The sequence below is a fragment of the Eupeodes corollae genome, chromosome 1 (genome assembly GCF_945859685.1).
Source record: "Eupeodes corollae chromosome 1, idEupCoro1.1, whole genome shotgun sequence".
Classification (NCBI taxonomy): domain Eukaryota; kingdom Metazoa; phylum Arthropoda; class Insecta; order Diptera; family Syrphidae; genus Eupeodes; species Eupeodes corollae.
The window spans coordinates 34,710,925-34,728,232 of record NC_079147.1 but is presented as its reverse complement, the minus strand read 5'-3'; the positions used below and the strand labels follow the sequence as shown (position 1 = coordinate 34,728,232).

The following is a 17,308-nucleotide window of genomic DNA, read 5'->3' as shown; positions in this document are numbered from 1 at the left end:
ATTTGGTAAGACTTCTGTCTGTAATGCGTGCAACAACATAATTATTCTGTAAAATGTGGTTTTGGAATGCAATATAAGTTGACTGAACGTGCTCTTTCTAAAGGAAAGAGACGACAATATAAAATAAATGAAAACTTGAAAAAATGTGTTCAGCTTCCTGAAGACACCATCAACAGAACTGTGACTCGATGACATTCCGGGGGCCGTCTGAGAACTAGATCTTAGTTTGAAGACTTTACATCAAGAACAGCGAGTCTACCAACCGATCGCTTAGATTTTACTCTTCCGCTTGCTAGTTTAACATCCGCCATTCGTATAATCCCATCAGGTCCCGGGTATAACTTGGTGACACGACCCAAATGCCAACTCGAACGGATTTCGTTTGGTTCAATAACGATGACGATATCATCCAGCTGTATAGGTTTTGTGTCCTTAAACCACTTTGATCTCCTAGTGATTACGGGCAAATATTCAGCGTACCATCTTTTGGTTAGCTCAGACATTAAGTGTTGGGATCTGCGACCATAAAGTTTGCTGCAGAAATCGTTTTCATGAAAAATTCCGGGGGCCGTAACGTCACGATCATCCTCACCAAATAGCATTGAGTTCGGCGATAGTGGTTTGGGATCTTCAGGATCGACCGGGATGTGAGTGAGCGGACGGCGGTTTATTTGGCATTGAGCCTCCATGAGTGCGTTCCGCAAAACGTCTTCCCTAGGAACGAGATCTTGTAGCACGAAATTCACACTCTTCTTTGAAGAATATTCGCAAAGTGAAGTCTCCATCTCTTTGACATCTTTTTCCAGCAAATTTTTTGTTCCAACGAAATTGAGACCGTTGTCGCTATAGAAATACTTGGTTACGACTCGGTTTATAAGGAAACGTATGACAGCCATATAACATTGATCCAAGCTCAGATCATTTAGCAATTCGATCTGCACTGCTCTAAAAGTTAGGCATGTGAAGATCATACCGTAACATTTTACAGTGCTTCGATTGATTTTTACTGACATGGGTCCGAAACAATCCACGTCGACATGGGTAAAGGGCCTGGAATCAAAGGCTAGGCGAGCCGGTGGAAGCTGTCCCATTGCCGGCATAACTGCTCTGGCCTTGAGACGCTTGCACATAAAGCACCCTTTTCTCACTCGATCAACCGCTCCTCGAATGCTAATGATCCACGCACTTTCTCGAATGTCGGATATTACAGTGGCAGTCCCCATATGGAAATTCCTTTGGTGATGATGTTCAATGAAAAGGTCGACCAATGGATGGGTTTTAGGAAGAATTGCCGGATTGCGAGAAGAATATGAGCAGTTAGCCTTTTGCGCTCTTGACCGCATTCGCAACGTTCCATCATCATCCAAAAACGGCGATAAACTTAGTATCGAACTTGAAGCACTGACATTACCGCTCATCCTTAACGAAGCGATGTCATTGGGGAAGGCTTCTTCCTGAATCCTTCTGAACATCCAATCTTCAGCATGCCGGAACTCAACGGGTGTGACAAAAACTTCATAAGCGATGGGCTTCTTCTGAAGTAGGTGTTTGAATCGTAACAAAAAGGCGATGGCTCTGATGGAAAAAGACCATCTGGCTTGAAATCTGGAAGAAAGCATGTCATACGCTCCGTAATTGCTTCGTGGTTTAAGAACGTGAAGTAACGTTTTCGCTGACTTTTCCTTAACCACCACTAGCTCAGAGTCGGCTTTGAATGACGAAATGGGCCAGTCCTCAAAGGGAAGTTTTAAAAAATCTGGACCTTTAAACCATCTGGTATCTTGGTCTCCCATTGATTTTTCGAATCGTTTTGTGCCATCATCAGCCACGTTGTCGTTAGACCGAATGTGGAACCATTGGCGGGGAGAAGTAGTGTCCAAGATTTCACCCACCCGCGTTGCGACAAAGGCAGGTAGTCTATTTGAGCAGTTTATCCATGAAAGCACCGTCTTCAAATCACTAAGGAACAGTACTTCGTAAATATGCAACGTATGTGACTCTTTGATTGTAGTTGCCAAACGAACGCCAAGTACCGCAGCTTGCAACTCCAAGCGAGGGATGGATAATTGTTTAAGGGGTGCCACTTTCGCCTTTGCCATGGCTAACGAAACCTCAACATCACCGTCGCGGTCAAAACGTAAGTAGGCCACTGAAGCAAACGCCTTCTCCGAAGCGTCGACAAAAACCACCAGACTAACCTTAGATTCGTCGGGATCCCACGAAACGTAACGCCTGGGGACTTTGATGCTCTCAATCTGCTTGAGATCCTTGATGAAATCCCGCCATAGACGTCTTAAATCTGAAGTCACTGGTTCATCCCACTCGAAGCCTTCTCTCCATACTTTTTAAAGTAAAATTCGGCCGCGGATTATAAATACAGAAGCAATTCCCAGAGGATCAAATATCTTCATAATGGTCTTCAGCATCTTTCGTTTTGTGATCACAGCATCTTCGGTTAGCATTTCTTCTAAAGTCTCGTATTCCGAAAGTAAGTATGAAAAGTGGTCATGGGACGTATACCAAAACATACCTAAAACTTTGGACATAATATGATCACTTTCATTTGGATTAATGCTTACCAATTTAGAATTCACGTTACCCTCCGGCATCTGATCCAAAAACTCACGTCTATTTGATTGTATTCCAACCAAATCAAAATTCATCGAATGACATATACGAATCGTATCTTTCGTAACGGCAACAGCTTCTTCAATTGAGTTGTGACTACTGAAATAGTCATCTACGTATGTCCGTTTGGTTAACCCATCCACTGCTTCGGGACACTCTTCTTTAAAGAGATTAGCATGGTGATTTTTCACATACTAGGCGCATGATGGTGAACATCGGGGACCGAACATCATGACCTGCATGATGTAGACTGTTGGCTCCCTCGATGTATCTCCGTCTCTCCATAAAATCCGTTGACATTGCTGGTCCTCAGCCTTGATACGTATTCTGTGGAACATCTCACGTACATCTGCGTTCACAGCCACTTGGCGTTCTCGGAACTTAAAGATTCCAGCATGTAATGGAAATGGAACTAAGTTGTCTGGTCCCTTCATCAAATGACTATTTAGAGAAATACCATTGATCTTAGCTGCTACGTCCGCGACGCATCTTGGCTTCGGTGGGGACTTGTTAGGGTTTACTACTATAAAAGTTGGAGCGTACCAGACGCGGTCCCATTCTCTCTCCAACTCTTCCTTTGATGCAATCCTAGCATACCCTTTGGAAAGCAGACTTGCAAAATAATTGTTTTGCCATTCCAGCAGCTCCGGCTTCCTTGTCAAAGACTTCTCTAGCACCTGAAGACGTTTAAAGGCCATGTTGTAGCTCTCAGGTAATTTCACATTGTCCGAATCCCATAAAAGGCCAATCTCATATTGTCTGTCAACTAGTTTAAGTGAACGTTCCATAATGTCTAGGGATCGACTTACTTCTCGGCTTAGAATTTCACCCTTAGGAGGCATTACACCGAACTCCTCAGTGGTAAAGTGACTATGGACAAGCTCGTGCAAATCAATCTCATCCCTAATGGCATCATGAAACATCAAATGCATAGTGGGTTTCGCCGCCTGATGAACACATGACACTTGCATCGATGGAGAGTTTTTAAAGCGTGGGGCTCTTCATCCTTCCCATAACGCCGTGACCAATGAGGAATTTAGCCTGATCCAAACCGAGTAATATTTTGGGTTTGGCATTCACAAGACTACAGAGTGGCAGACCACGGAGATGAGGAAAAGAACTCTTTAGACTTTCGACATCAATGGATTGACTTGCAAGCCCTAAATCCTTTATTGTATATACATTTTTTAAAATATACCTTTTACGACTTCCAACAGCAGACACGGATAAAGAAGTCCGTCTTGAATCCTCAGTCCGACATACACCTTTAGTCCATTGTAACGTGAGTTGCTCTGGTTGGCCATCTAGTCCAAGCTCGTTAAAAAGGTCTTCCTCAACCATCGATAACGAGGACCCATCGTCCAAGAAGGCATAGGTGTCCACAAACAAATCACCATTTCCATGAATTCGTATCGGAGCAACTTTAAACATTATTTTGACATCGGCCCCAACATGAGATGAATGGATATGAGGCTGAGGCACGAATGGAACTGCTGAAGAACTTAAGTCGCTATTTGACGTCTGCGAATGTAATAAAGGGTGATGCCGTCGATTACAACCATTGATACCGCACAAACTTTTCTTCGAACACGTTCTCCACTGATGCTTTGATGGGTCTAAGCATGAAAAACATATGGATTTCTCTCTCACAAACGTCTGCCTTTGAACCGGGAGCAAAGCTAAAAACTCCTCACATTGGAACAGAGGATGTAGTTTGTTGCACTTGCAGCAAGAGCTGGATGACGGCGACGAATGTAACAAAACTCGAGAAGATTTTGCCACAGCAACTGATTGTGCCTTTTTCTGATCAGAAGATCCATGCATCTTTGCCAGATCAGGAGGTAGAGCAATTACCCTTTGTGTCAAGAACTCAGCAAAATTTTCAAAACTGACCCGCTTCAAGACTGATTTAGTTTTTTGCCACTCCTGATAAAGTCCCGGACCTAACTTCGAAGCCAGATTAGTGAGTACGTACCCGTTCATTAGATCTTCTTCTCGGTTCATCGATTTAATGTCGGCAACGAAACCGTTGATTTTCACTGCCCAGGTTCTAAGCTTGGGATCGGATTTTTACGTAAGCTTCGGAAGATTTAAAAGGTCTGATGTTAAGTCGTGTACCAAAACATCATAACGACCAAATATTGTGCGAAGAGACTCCATTATTGCGCCAGCATCTGAAGAATACTTCAGTCGATCACTAACGAGTTGGTACGCCTCTCCCTTCAATGCCTTGCGCAAACGAGCCACGTTCTCTTTGGACGTATATCTTCCTTCGATGGTCGTCGATTTAAACACTTCCTCAAAATACGGCCATTCCCGTTTGTTCTCACCTGAAAAACTCGGCAGCTCTTGAACATTGCTCCGATTTAAAATTGTGAGAAGAGATGCCATATCTTGGTCCCGAAACGAATAATCAAAGGTGCTTTGGTGTTGATTAGACACTTTTTCGTTCGGATTAGATTGAACATGCTTCTGGTTGGGAATCTCCCTAATCGGCGTTGTCTTGGAATTTACTATTGAACTATTCAACAGTTCTTGATGGTTGGCTTGGATTTGTTTAATAATCTCGAGCTTGGCCAAATGGTTGGCATCAGACACAACAGATTTCGATGCAACGATCGCAGGATGTTGTTCCTTCACCTTGGCAAGCTCTACCAACTTCATTTTTGCTTCAGCAAGTTCACCACGTAACTCCAATAACTCCTTATCGCGTTCCGCCACTGCAGCTTGCGCTACTGCAGCAGTCTCAATGATAAGATCCACATAATCTTGCGCTTCCTTATGTGCGGATGCGGCGGCGGACGCTGACAAAGAATCTCGATGACCTGTCTGGACATGTGCATTGTCATCATCCTCCCTAAAAACACAATCTTCCTCTTCACAATACCAAGGAGTTATTGTATCGAAATTAATGGGATCAAAGTTGTGACAAATATAATGCCACCAGCGTTTGCACTTCTCGCAGGACACCATTTCATCATCATCTGGACGTCGACAACTCGCCAAAGCGCAACTGTGTAATTCCTTGTTGGCCATATCAAAGCAGGGAACTCGACTTGTGTAACAGGCAACTCAAATTAAATAAAATAATGTTGTTGCGCAGTCCCAAATAATAAAGATTGTAAACTGGTAGGTTTTCAAAATACAATTTTATTTCTAAAAAAAATACAAATTAATTTTGACTTTGGCTAACCTCAAAAAATACTCACAATTTGGTAAGACTTCTGTCTGTAATGCGTGCAACAACATGAATATTCTGTAAAATGTGGTTTTGGAATGCAATATAAGTTGACTGAACGTGCTCTTTCTAAAGGAAAGAGACGACAATATAAAATAAATGAAAACTTGAGAAATGTGTTCAGCTTCCTGAAGACACCATCAACAGAACTGTGACTCGATGACAATGATAGTGTAAAACCCGTGGCATGATGGTTAGAGCGTTGGACTGTCATGCAAGGGGTCTTGGGTTCAATCCCTGCCTGTGCCACCTTAATTTAAAAAAATAATTTTCGCGGGTACTGCCTCTTGCGAGGAATTGACAATTTCTTCAAGAGTAATTCTTGTCATGAAAAAGTGCTTTCTCAAATTAGCCGTTCGGATTCGGCCTTAAATTGTAGGTCCCTTCCATTCCTGACAACAGTACTCGCACACAGGAATGGTTGAGAGTTGTAAGTCACTAGGCCCTGGTTCACAACGGACTGTTGCGCCACCCCATTTGATTTGATTTGATAGTGTAAAAATGTGATCGATCGTTGAAAAGTTTTTTTCTGAAACCTGCCTGTAGATCAGATAAAATATTGTTCTGTTCGATTCTTTTTTCAAGCCCTACAACTAGTAAACTGCAAAAATTTTTGCAATAACATTCATATATGAAATTCGTCAGTAATTTTCGGGAGAGTCTAGTGATCCTTTTTTGTGTATATGGAAAATCACGGATTTTGTGAAGGATGAAGGTATGTCGGCATTCAAAAAGATTTTATTGAAAATACCATTTGAATGGTTGAGAAGCATAGGGGTTGCATTTTTGAAAAAATCGTAAGGAATTCCATCTTCACCAGGTGCTTTCAATTCAATTCAATTTCTTCGCTTAAAGGATCAGCAGTGAAAGTTATAAAGCTGGAGAGAAGAAGCTTAAGGTTAATGTTAAGGGTTTCTATAGAAAAACCGGCACCTATTTTTTAGTTGGTTCCGTTAAATTCTTTCGCAATTTTCCAGAACTCCTTTGGGTTTTTTTGTTAGACCTAGTTCAGTTGCTTTTTATTATCATAAGCATTTTTTTTTTTGAATCGTTATAAACATTTTGACACTCATAAAATAAACACAACGTCACTTACAACAAACATTCTCTTTATTCAATATGGATAAAAAAGACATGCAAATTTTAGCATGTTATAAAGTAATAAAATCATAATGTTTATTCCCTGGCACACTTGGAGGTATACTTACTTTTTTTACTAAACTCCAGCTGTCATAGCAAAGGGTTTTTCAATTGGTGCGTGTAGAATTGGAGCCCTGTGGCGGCCATTTTATTTTGGTGACATCTGTCAAATATTTTGTTTATTATTCAGTTGTTTATGCCCAATCATTATTGCAAGTTACATGATTGAACAGCAAAACAAATCAAAATGAGTGTTCGTTAACTCAGACGATGCGCGCATTGCTCCCCTTTTTTAAGGTAGACGTGGTGGCCCTTCACCGTCGACTCTTCAATTTTTGTACGACCGGTACAGTAAACAATCAAGATCAGCCGAAAACATCGCCCGTGAATAAGAACTTGGTCTTTCGCAGACTTCAACGTGGCTCAAAATTCATGACCATAGACAACGCCGTTTGTTCGCTGGCTGGGCTTCAAGGGGACACTAATTTTGCCGAAAAATAATCTTTAATGACGAGGCGCATTTTTGGATGAATGTGTTAAAAAGCAAAATTGCCGCATATGGGACGACACCAACCCACGCGAGTTTCATAACGTCCCTACTTTCATAAAAACGACGTTAGTGAGGCGATCACCGTCAATAGCGAGCAATACATAACGATGATAACAAATTTGTTATGACCCAAATTGAACAATATAAGCCTAGACGACATGTGGTTCTAGCAAGACGGCGAAATGTGCCACACAGCAAACGCCACGGTTGACTTATTGCCTGAAAGTTTTGAGGGTAAGCTTATTAGGGCGATATGAATTGGCCACCAAGGTGAGGCGATTTGACCCCGCTAGACTTTTTTCTGTGGGGTTTCTTGAAGTCGCAGATCTATGCAAATAAATCACAATTGACCCATGCCCTAAAGGTGAACAGGACATAGGCCATCACCCTAATTCAGCCGGATCTATTGGGAAGAGTAATTGAATATTGGACCACTCGGATCCGTTGATTTCGCGGGTTTACTTAGCTTTGCAATAAAGAGTTGTCATAGTCTATGATTCTGAACCGTATAGTGAGACTTTGATTCCTCGAAAAAGGGCTTTGCTACTCAATTGCTTTCTTAGCCCAAAGAAACAGCGGTAAGCAAGAGTTATTCTGCGTTTGATCTCAGCGCTGGTGTTGTTTTCTGCATTTACAGGATCGGGCAATCAATACTGAGGTTCCATTCATCGGGCATGCTTTCTTCCGAGCATATTCTACAGATAAGTTGGTGCATGCTCCTAACCAACTTATCTCCAGCTGCTTTAAAGATCTCGGCATTCAAGCCATTCGCTCCAACGGCTTTATTAGACTTCAACTTAGATATGGCAATCTTTACTTCATCTAAGTCGGGAGGACGTGATTGTTGGCTTTCGTCGTCTATGTTGAATGAATCATCCTGTCTGACAGCGGAATTCGGTTCGTCATCGCCGTTATACCGTCTGCAGAAGTGGTCCTCCCATATCCTCAGCATTCACTTCGGTTCCTCTATGATGTTTCCACTTTCGTCTTTGAAGCCTTCGGTTCTGGGTTTATGTACCTGTGAATTTCGTTTCACCTGTTCATACAACTTTCGAACTTCATTCCTGCTTTTAAACCTCTCAATATCTTCGACCGCACGCTTCTCATGCCCTCTCTTTTTCCTTCTGAGAAGTCGGTGTTCCTCTCGCCTCTTCTGCTCATAGAGCTCACGAGCAGCTCCTTTTATGCAGCGCCGCTTTGCGTGCCTGTTGTTTGGCTGCATTTGCCTGCCAGGAGTTCCTTGTTGGTGGTTGCTTGAAACCCAGCACATCATAGGCAAATTCTATGATTGCATCTTGGCAATTTTGCCACTGGTTTTGGCGGCAGAGAACTTTGAGAGAGGTTACTTGTAACTCGGTCGGAAAAGGACTTAGCGATCTCTGGCGATTGTAGCCGTTCGATGTTGTACCTTCTCCCAGCACCGCCCTGTTTTGCTTTGGGTCTGGAACAACGAGGTAGCGGTCCGAGTAGATGTTAGCTCCTCGGAAAGTTCGGACATCCATGATGCTGGAAGCGTGTCTGGCGTCGATCGCAATATGGTCAATCTGGTTGACGGTAGATTGATCTGGAGAACTCCAAGTTCCAAGTTGTTCATTATAGTCGCTCAAAAAAACTGGTTTCTATACGGTTCTGGATTTTTAAGTTATGCTCTTTTAGAATGTTATCATTCTATCGTCTGCTAATGTAAAATTGCTAGACATTTTTCACTTATAGACCTAAATATTTCTCAATTCATATTTATTAATTTTGCTGAAAAAAAAAATACTAAATTTGTGTTAACCAAAAGCCAGTGAATTATTAATGTTGATGATAGATACTTTTCAAATATAACTCGGAGCTATTTTGTGTATGAGTTATTTAAATTAAGCACACGTGCGCCAAAGTCCAGCTCGAATTCGACATCTTCATAGCTATCTACTATTGAACCCCGTCCTCACGATATTTTGCACGCGAATCTCACTTAAGTAGGTAAACACAACCACCAAATATAGGAAAACCTTAATGGTTCCTTTTTGCGTAAAATATGTGTTCCAATGGTGGTTTCATTTCCGTTTTAATAATTTTAAAATTTTGATAAATAGGTAAAAGGTACTAAAGCAAAATATATTTTGTTTAATTAAATATATCTGACCAAACCGCAAAATCAAATATAATATACATAATTCTTAAAGGTAGGTGTGCGCAATCAAGCTCACGTACACACTCCCCACAGCAGCACACTCTTTAATGTTTTTTAACGATTATGCTAAATAAAACTAAAAAACAAAAACAAAACAACAAACACTCAAACTAAAACCACATAAATATCCATCTATATATATAAACAAGAAACTCAAGTCAGCAAGTCTATAGGTAAACCTACACCTATTACAGGTGACTCATATATTGAGCAATGGTATAGGAAAGCCCCATTATTTCTCTCTTTCTTTTTCATTCATCATCATTTATGCGCTAAAGAAAAGAAAACAAATAAGAAATGCAAAAATAAGATAAAAACTTTGATAGTTATGAATACGTGATTATATCTGGGTCAAAAGATAAGACAATGTACTCCACTGTCACTGTGATTGTCAAACGCCATTAAGGAAGACATTATTTCCTCTAGGTTTGTTTGATTTACACTAGACGTTAGAATCTGCATTTTACTTTTAAAAAAACTGTCAAAAAATCTTCATAAATGTCAAAATCTTCTTAAATGTCATTGTTATCATGAGATGACATATACGTGAACAGTGCTGCCCTCTTTCCTAACTGTCCAGCATCATATCCTTCTTCTCTACAGTCTATTCTTATTTTACACCAAAACCCAAACATTTATTTAAAAAACAGACAACAAACGTTATTTCCTCCAATTTTGCAATGACTTTTTTCAGAAATACCCAAAATTAAATTCAAGGATTCAACAAATGCTAAAACGTGTGATTTTCTTCAAAGTCGCGAAAAAGTGTCATACCTCGTAGCAGCTCAAACTAATTTATTTACGCATCACGATTACGGATTCAATTATAGCTGCGTGCTCTAAAGCCTTCGTTGATTAACCTTCTGTCCATCTCTAACACGGCATAGGGTAGGAACACGATATATCAACTTTCAAAAGCCGTCCGTCCATTTGAGCAACAAACCGTAATCAAAGATGACTCAGCCTGAAGTCTGAACTAAGCTTCGATAACAAATTATGTCTCATCATTCAATAAAAAAAAACACGTCAAACATCTGTGTAGAGTACTGACGTCACATAACAATAAAAAGGTAAAAACAACGATATGCTACCTAAACCTTATAAAGGCAGGTCTATTGTACTTTGCTTGATAGGAGGGAACATCATCACCAGGGGCTATAAAGATGAAATGGTAGTTAAACTGATTGAAAATTGACCAAAAACCTAAAATCCAAAAAAACTGATTAGCATAATACGAGAAACCTATATCCAAGTTTTGTTTTGTGTGTCGCTCCAAATATTATTCTCGTACCTGCCTAAATACTTCAATTTGATATCTTTTTTCCATCTTCGCATTTTAAGTGTAGGTACCTTACCTAGGTACGAGACAGACGACTCACAATAATATCACAATCACAAGCAAATAGGTATAGAGACTTCATTGGAATTCCAACAATTTCCGGAAAGGGAAGAGTGTTTTGTGAGTTTTTTAAAAAATAAAAGATGGTGAATAATAAGAAAACGAACACGCTACCAACAAGTGTTTTACTTTTTTTCAATGTCTTGCTCCTCCCTCATTTTCACTTTACGTACTACGGACAAAGTGAATTCGATTTGATTGTTTTCTTTTTTTCTTAACTTGCTAATAATCACATCAACAGTTTTGTCTCTTTGCAAAAGACGTTCAATTTTATTTTGTTAAAAATACATTGACGTCGATCAGTGTCAAACTTCAAAACATCTTGGAACAACTTATAACAGTCTTTTGTGGATTAAAACTTTGTTGTTTTCGCTTGATACCTGCAAAACAAATGCATTTCCAGTTCAAAACCAAGAGTAGACTGACCATACAATTCAAAAGGAAACGACAGTTTATACCACCTTAATGTCAAATAAGAATTGACATTTGCTACCATTTGCAAAAATTAAAGCACCTTTTTCAGTAAAACTTATAACTTGAAACGTGCAAAAAAATTCATTTGTAGTTCAAGACCAAGAGGAGACAGACTATATAAAATTCAAAAAGGAACTGACTGTTTATATCTCGTCATACCCAAATGTCAAATTAGAAAAAGCAGTTGTTACCATTTGCAAAAGTTAAAGCATCTTCTATTAAAAAATAATTTTGTTGGCTGCAGAATAGGATATCTTGGATGTGTGGTTCAATAAGGACGAGTTCGATTGTTAAAATTAAAAAATGTAGGTGGCGCAACAATCCGTAGAGAAAAAGAGCCTAGTGACTTACAACTCTCAACCATTTCTGTGTGCGAGTAATAGCAGAGATGGAGGGGATCTACAGTTTATCTGCCGAATCCGGACGGCTAATTTGTGAAAGCACTTTTCATGACAAGAATTACTGTTCTAGAATTTGTCAATTCCTCGCAAGAGCCAGTACCCGTGAAAAAAACTTTAGGTGGCACAGGCAGGGATCGAACCCAAGTACTCTCGCATGACAGTCCAACGCACTTTTTTTTTTTAATTCATTTTTATTAATTCATTCTTAAACCTATCTTAAAGCTAGACACAAATTCCCTAATTATCCATAACTTACAACTTAATGGTCTAATACGGACACTCTAAGTTAAACTATGACACTAATTACTAATGCCTTTCGGACCTAAGATCTATTTTACTTTACTAATATATAGGTCCTTTTTTATTTTTTCTTAAAAACTACTTAAAATAAGGTCCTGAATATAAAACTTAAAGCTAACTTAAACTACCTATTCTACCTACAAACTACTTAAAACTAGAACAACCACAGCAAATCTAACATTTTTTGGTTTTATATTTTATTGTTTTTTGTATGTTTTTTTATTTTTTTTTGTATTTTTTTTTTTTTTAATTTTAATTTTGTTTGTATTTTGTTTTTGTGCCACCATGCCTATTCTACTTAAAACTAAACCCTAAAACTATAAAACAAGTATGTAAGCCGGCCAAGGCTTAAAGCCCCATCCCGACTACCCAATATCAAGTGCCGATTGAAGCCACCAAAACTGGTTCTCCTTCTTCACCGTACCAGTTCGGTCCCGTTCGGACACAGCCCTACTGAACCGAAGGAGCTCTGCTCAGCCTTGTGCCATAACGTCCCGATTGTACAAGAGTCGCCTATCCACGGTTCGTCGTCTGACGTGGTAGATTAACGGAACTGCCAATCTATCCTGTATCAGACCGCATTTGTCTAAAAAGAGGAATGCCTATGGTGGAATGAAGCCGCTCAAGCGTGCACTCTCAAAATACTCGTCGTTCAGATAGAACGCCCCGAAAATTAAATTATTGGTCGAAGACATAGCTCTTGCAATGTGACCTCGAACGAGTTTTATCACGAAATTGTCAATTCTGTTGATTCATGCCCCGTTGTATGGGACCTCGTTTGAATAGTAATGCACATAAGAAGATTCGGCTGTTCAATATAAGCCGGTACAGCGTCGTAAACACTGCCGCTCGAACACCCGAAACTTCTCCATCTGGGAAGGGGCAACGTTGAACCACACAGGACAACCATAAACGATCATTTGCCGCATGAGGGCCAAGTAGCAAATTACCTTCACTCTGGGGTCAAGCCGACTGTTAAAAAACAGCCGTTTCGTCAGAGCGAAGGCTCCTCTGGCCCTGGTCAGAGCAGCATTTATATGCCTTTTGAAATATAAATACTGATCTAATATCAACGTGAAGATCAACGATGACCATCTTGCGCCAATTCTAGCACGTATCCCTCGTGGTCCAGCCAACGGAGTCCGAAACAGAACTGTCTCCGACTTCTGGACATTTATTTTCAGTTTCCTATTGTCGCAATATCGCTGAATCCTGTCGAAATCACGCTGCAAGGGAATTCTAATAACCTCAACCTTTTGGGCCGTTCTGTACGCAATCAGATCATCGGCGTACGCAATTGACTTTTTAAGACTACCTATCAGATCGCTGGTGTAAATTCTGAAGAGAATCGGCGAATTCACCGCTCCCTGTTGAAGACCATTTTTAATTGAGAATGTTGTGGTAGAAGTTACATTGCCACTTTTGACAACAAACTTTCTACCGTTAAGCATATCATAAAGTATATACAACAATGGCTTGCTTATGCCAAGCCTGCTCAGTTTTAGGTAAAGACCCTCTAACCATACGGTGTCAAAGGCCTTCTCCAAATCAACCAGAACAGCACCTGTGCATTGTTGTTTTGATTTATTCCATTGGATATCAGAAACGAGTTTAGACGCAGCATGAATTGTGTCATGACCCGCCTTGAACCCGAACTGTTTATCCGGAATTATTTTGTTGTCCGCAGCCCACTTAGTCAGAGCCCTATTAATGATTTTTTCGAAAACTTTGCTGATGCTCGGAAGAAGACTTATCGACCGAAGATTTGACGGGTTGGAGTTGTCCTTTCCCTTTTTCGGGAGAGGATGAACCACAGCGGTCTTCCAATGCAATGGATAATATGTATTATTCAGAGCATTATTGAAGAGCGTGGTGTAAATGTCAATTGCTTCCATCGGCAAATGTCTTAGCACAACGTTGGATATAGCATCGACACCTGCTGACTTTTAATTTTTTATTGAATTGAAGATGAGCTGAAGCTCAACCTTGGCGATTATGGCATTTGCCAAGGAATCGTCATTGAACCGCATGAAACCGCCGTTCTCAGATCGCCATTGGGTCATATCATTTCGAAGGTAAAAGTGATTAAGTAGGGCTCTGTTTTCCAGGTCGTGGTTGGGGCGAATGCTAACATTCACCTTGAACACTTGCTGGAAAGCAGCTCCCACCGCCTCCACTTTTTCCTTCGGATATTCAATTATGTAAAGGTCATCGTCAAAGATGGCTTCCTCTGGATCTATTTGCGCTGTCATGAGTTCGTCTCTGTTCTCTTCAGTTCTTTGGAGTTTCAGTCACGGAAGGTCATTAACGTTTTTTTGCTGAATATCTTGTTGATTTTAGGGAACATACTAGGGTCAATGGAATTAACTGACCGGATCTTGAGGTTCCAGTACTTGTTAATTGATAGCCTGTAGTTCTCCTTAATCAACAGATTGACATTTTTTATTGACAACTTCAGTGTCCTAACCTCCAAGTCGTGTGGGTCTGTCAGTCGCCTGTACAAGTTTTCGAATCTTGTCAGTAAGCCACTCTTGTGCCTGCGTAGTGCGTCAATTGTCGCGTTTCTGTAAGCGTCCATTTGACCCCGTTCTTTGTACTTTGGAATTGTCCGTTCCATCGTTCGTTTTATTGTTTCGTCCATTATTCACCGGATTTTTAACAAAAAACATATACATTTGTAAGCAAGTTTCGGGTTCTTTCAAATTTAAATAAATCTTGAATTAGCTGTTCTGTCAAATACCCACACGTACCAGAAATTCTTGGCTTGGCTTTGTATTCTTTTTTTTTATATCTCAGCTATTTTGGATCAATTTGTTCTTCTACATGTAAGTCACTATCAAAAAGAGGCCTGGATGCACTTTAACGGAGCTATTGTAGTAGCTGAACAATAATATTTGATATGGAATTATTTGAACATTTTTATAGTAATTCTGAAGAATTCTTTCACAACAGATCTGCTTTTTTGTGTATTTTGTGAACATTCCCAATTGTAATTGTACTCAATCCGGAATTCTGGGATTTTTCTGAAAACTTTCATTTGGGAAAAATGACATCTCTGATTCTGATAATACATTTGCTTCAGGATTTAAAATTATAATGGAAATTATAATTACTCAGGCTTCTATTTAATTAAAAGGTGAACAGTTGTAACTTTGGAAACGTTTATTACAGAATAATTTTAGAATAATTCTGGATTCTAAACATTTTTGGGCGAGAATACATCTTTTCTGATGAGGCGTTATGTTATTGTTGAAAAGCCAATGTATTCACAGATCTATGGAGTTAAAGGAGAATAACATGCTATAATCCATCTTGTGTGCACAAATGTTGTCATCTTGACGATGTGAATTAATCGCATTGGAGCTACAATTTGACCCTTTTCTTTGACTTGAACGGGCTAACGAGCTAGCCAGGCAAGGATCGGCCCTTCATAGCTCACTTGAGGAAATGGTCAACATTCCTCTTGGTGCTATGAAGGGTAAAATATTTTCTATCTACCAAACTGAATCAAACCGAAGGTGGAGCAATTTACCCAACTGCATTATATCTAGGAAGATATGGCCCACCTATAACAAAACCCGTACAAACAATCTTCTATGCAGGCCAAGGCAAGACATAGCCAGGATTGTTGCGGTTTGTACCGGACATTGGCCTATAGGAGTTCATGCGGAGAAGTTGGGTATCTCTTACAACACCTTTTGCCGTAGCTGTAGTGACCAAAGAGAAAGTGAAACGATAATCCATTTCCTCTGCAAATGTCCTGCTTTGGCAAACACTAGAATGAAATACTTTGGAAAAGCATTCTTTCACGAACTTGATGAGCTATCTGAGACAAAGATTAGAGACCTTATCATTTTTCTCAATGCGAAAAAATGGCTCTAACATAATAACTATGAAGCTTTTCTATAAATCTGTCCCTTTCAATCACAGGTAAAACGAGTTTTTGGTATCAAAACGGCGCACTACATCGCTAATTAGATCTCAGGCGAGGTTGCCTTGAGATCGCCATTTCTACTTACCTTTCAAAATATTTGCAAAGTGAAAAGACTTCACTTCTCAATTTTTCAGACTTTTGAAAAGTGAAAAGTAAAAGTTTTTCACCAATTTTAAATTTAACTTTCCAATTAATTCGTATTTTTAAAAGTTGCAAAGTAAATCTTAGATTGTGTTTATTAAGATAAAATATGCATTGAAACAAATTGCTGAATCAATTACCGTCAACACTTTCAGGTACATAAGGAAATCCTCTTTGGAAAAAAATGCCTGTAGCTATGTCTGGCTAATTTTGTTTCTAGCAAATAGTGTCGAAGATAAATTCATCAATGATAATGATAACATTCAAAACTCGATGAACTTATTTTGTGCGTAGATGCAACACCGTGATATTGGGCTACATTCCCAGCTCAAAGTAGTGTACACAAAAGTTGTTACGAGGGATTTAATTTAATAGCCAAAGGAGTATGTGTTCCTTTGGCTATTAAATTGTAGTTAATATATAATTTTAGACAACACAACTTCCATGGTACTTTTTGTTAATCGAAAACTGTCTTTTGTCGAAAAATCATTTAAGGTATCTTAGCTCATTCTTAGTTTTATTACTCTTTCGCCACTGTTATTAACTTTTTCGTTTTCAGATAAGAAAATATCATTTTGGATATTACTAAAAAGCTATTCAAAATTCTTAAGGGGGTATTCTGGTCTAGAAATTAAAAAAAATCGATTTTTTTTTCTTTTCATATTTTCATAGTTTATCTATTTAAGAATATGTCTACAAGAGGATTTTCCCAAATTCAAATTATTTTCGGAGAAATAAGCATTTTGCTGAGCAGCCATCCAAATCGGTTGGTCTGCAACTAATAGAACAAAAGACATAATGGGGTAATTTAAACGCGTTTTTCTCAGAACTGTCTTTTTGAATCTGATACCCACGATTTCTCAGGTTCTGCCGAACCGATTTACTTAAAATTTTACAACAGTCTTCTTTAGGGACTTGTCTACG

General features: G+C 39.5%; 1 protein-coding gene across 1 annotated transcript; it reads right to left on the bottom strand.

Annotated features, from left to right (window-relative positions):
- Positions 1 to 221: 221 nt before the first annotated feature.
- Positions 222 to 2,663, bottom strand: LOC129953986 (uncharacterized). The gene is made up of 2 exons (XM_056067564.1): positions 2,531 to 2,663; positions 222 to 2,341 (listed from the first exon to the last, which is right to left on the bottom strand). Exons 1-2 carry the CDS (start codon positions 2,661 to 2,663, stop codon positions 222 to 224), a joined length of 2,253 nt encoding a protein of 750 aa, XP_055923539.1.
- Positions 2,664 to 17,308: the final 14,645 nt, after the last annotated feature.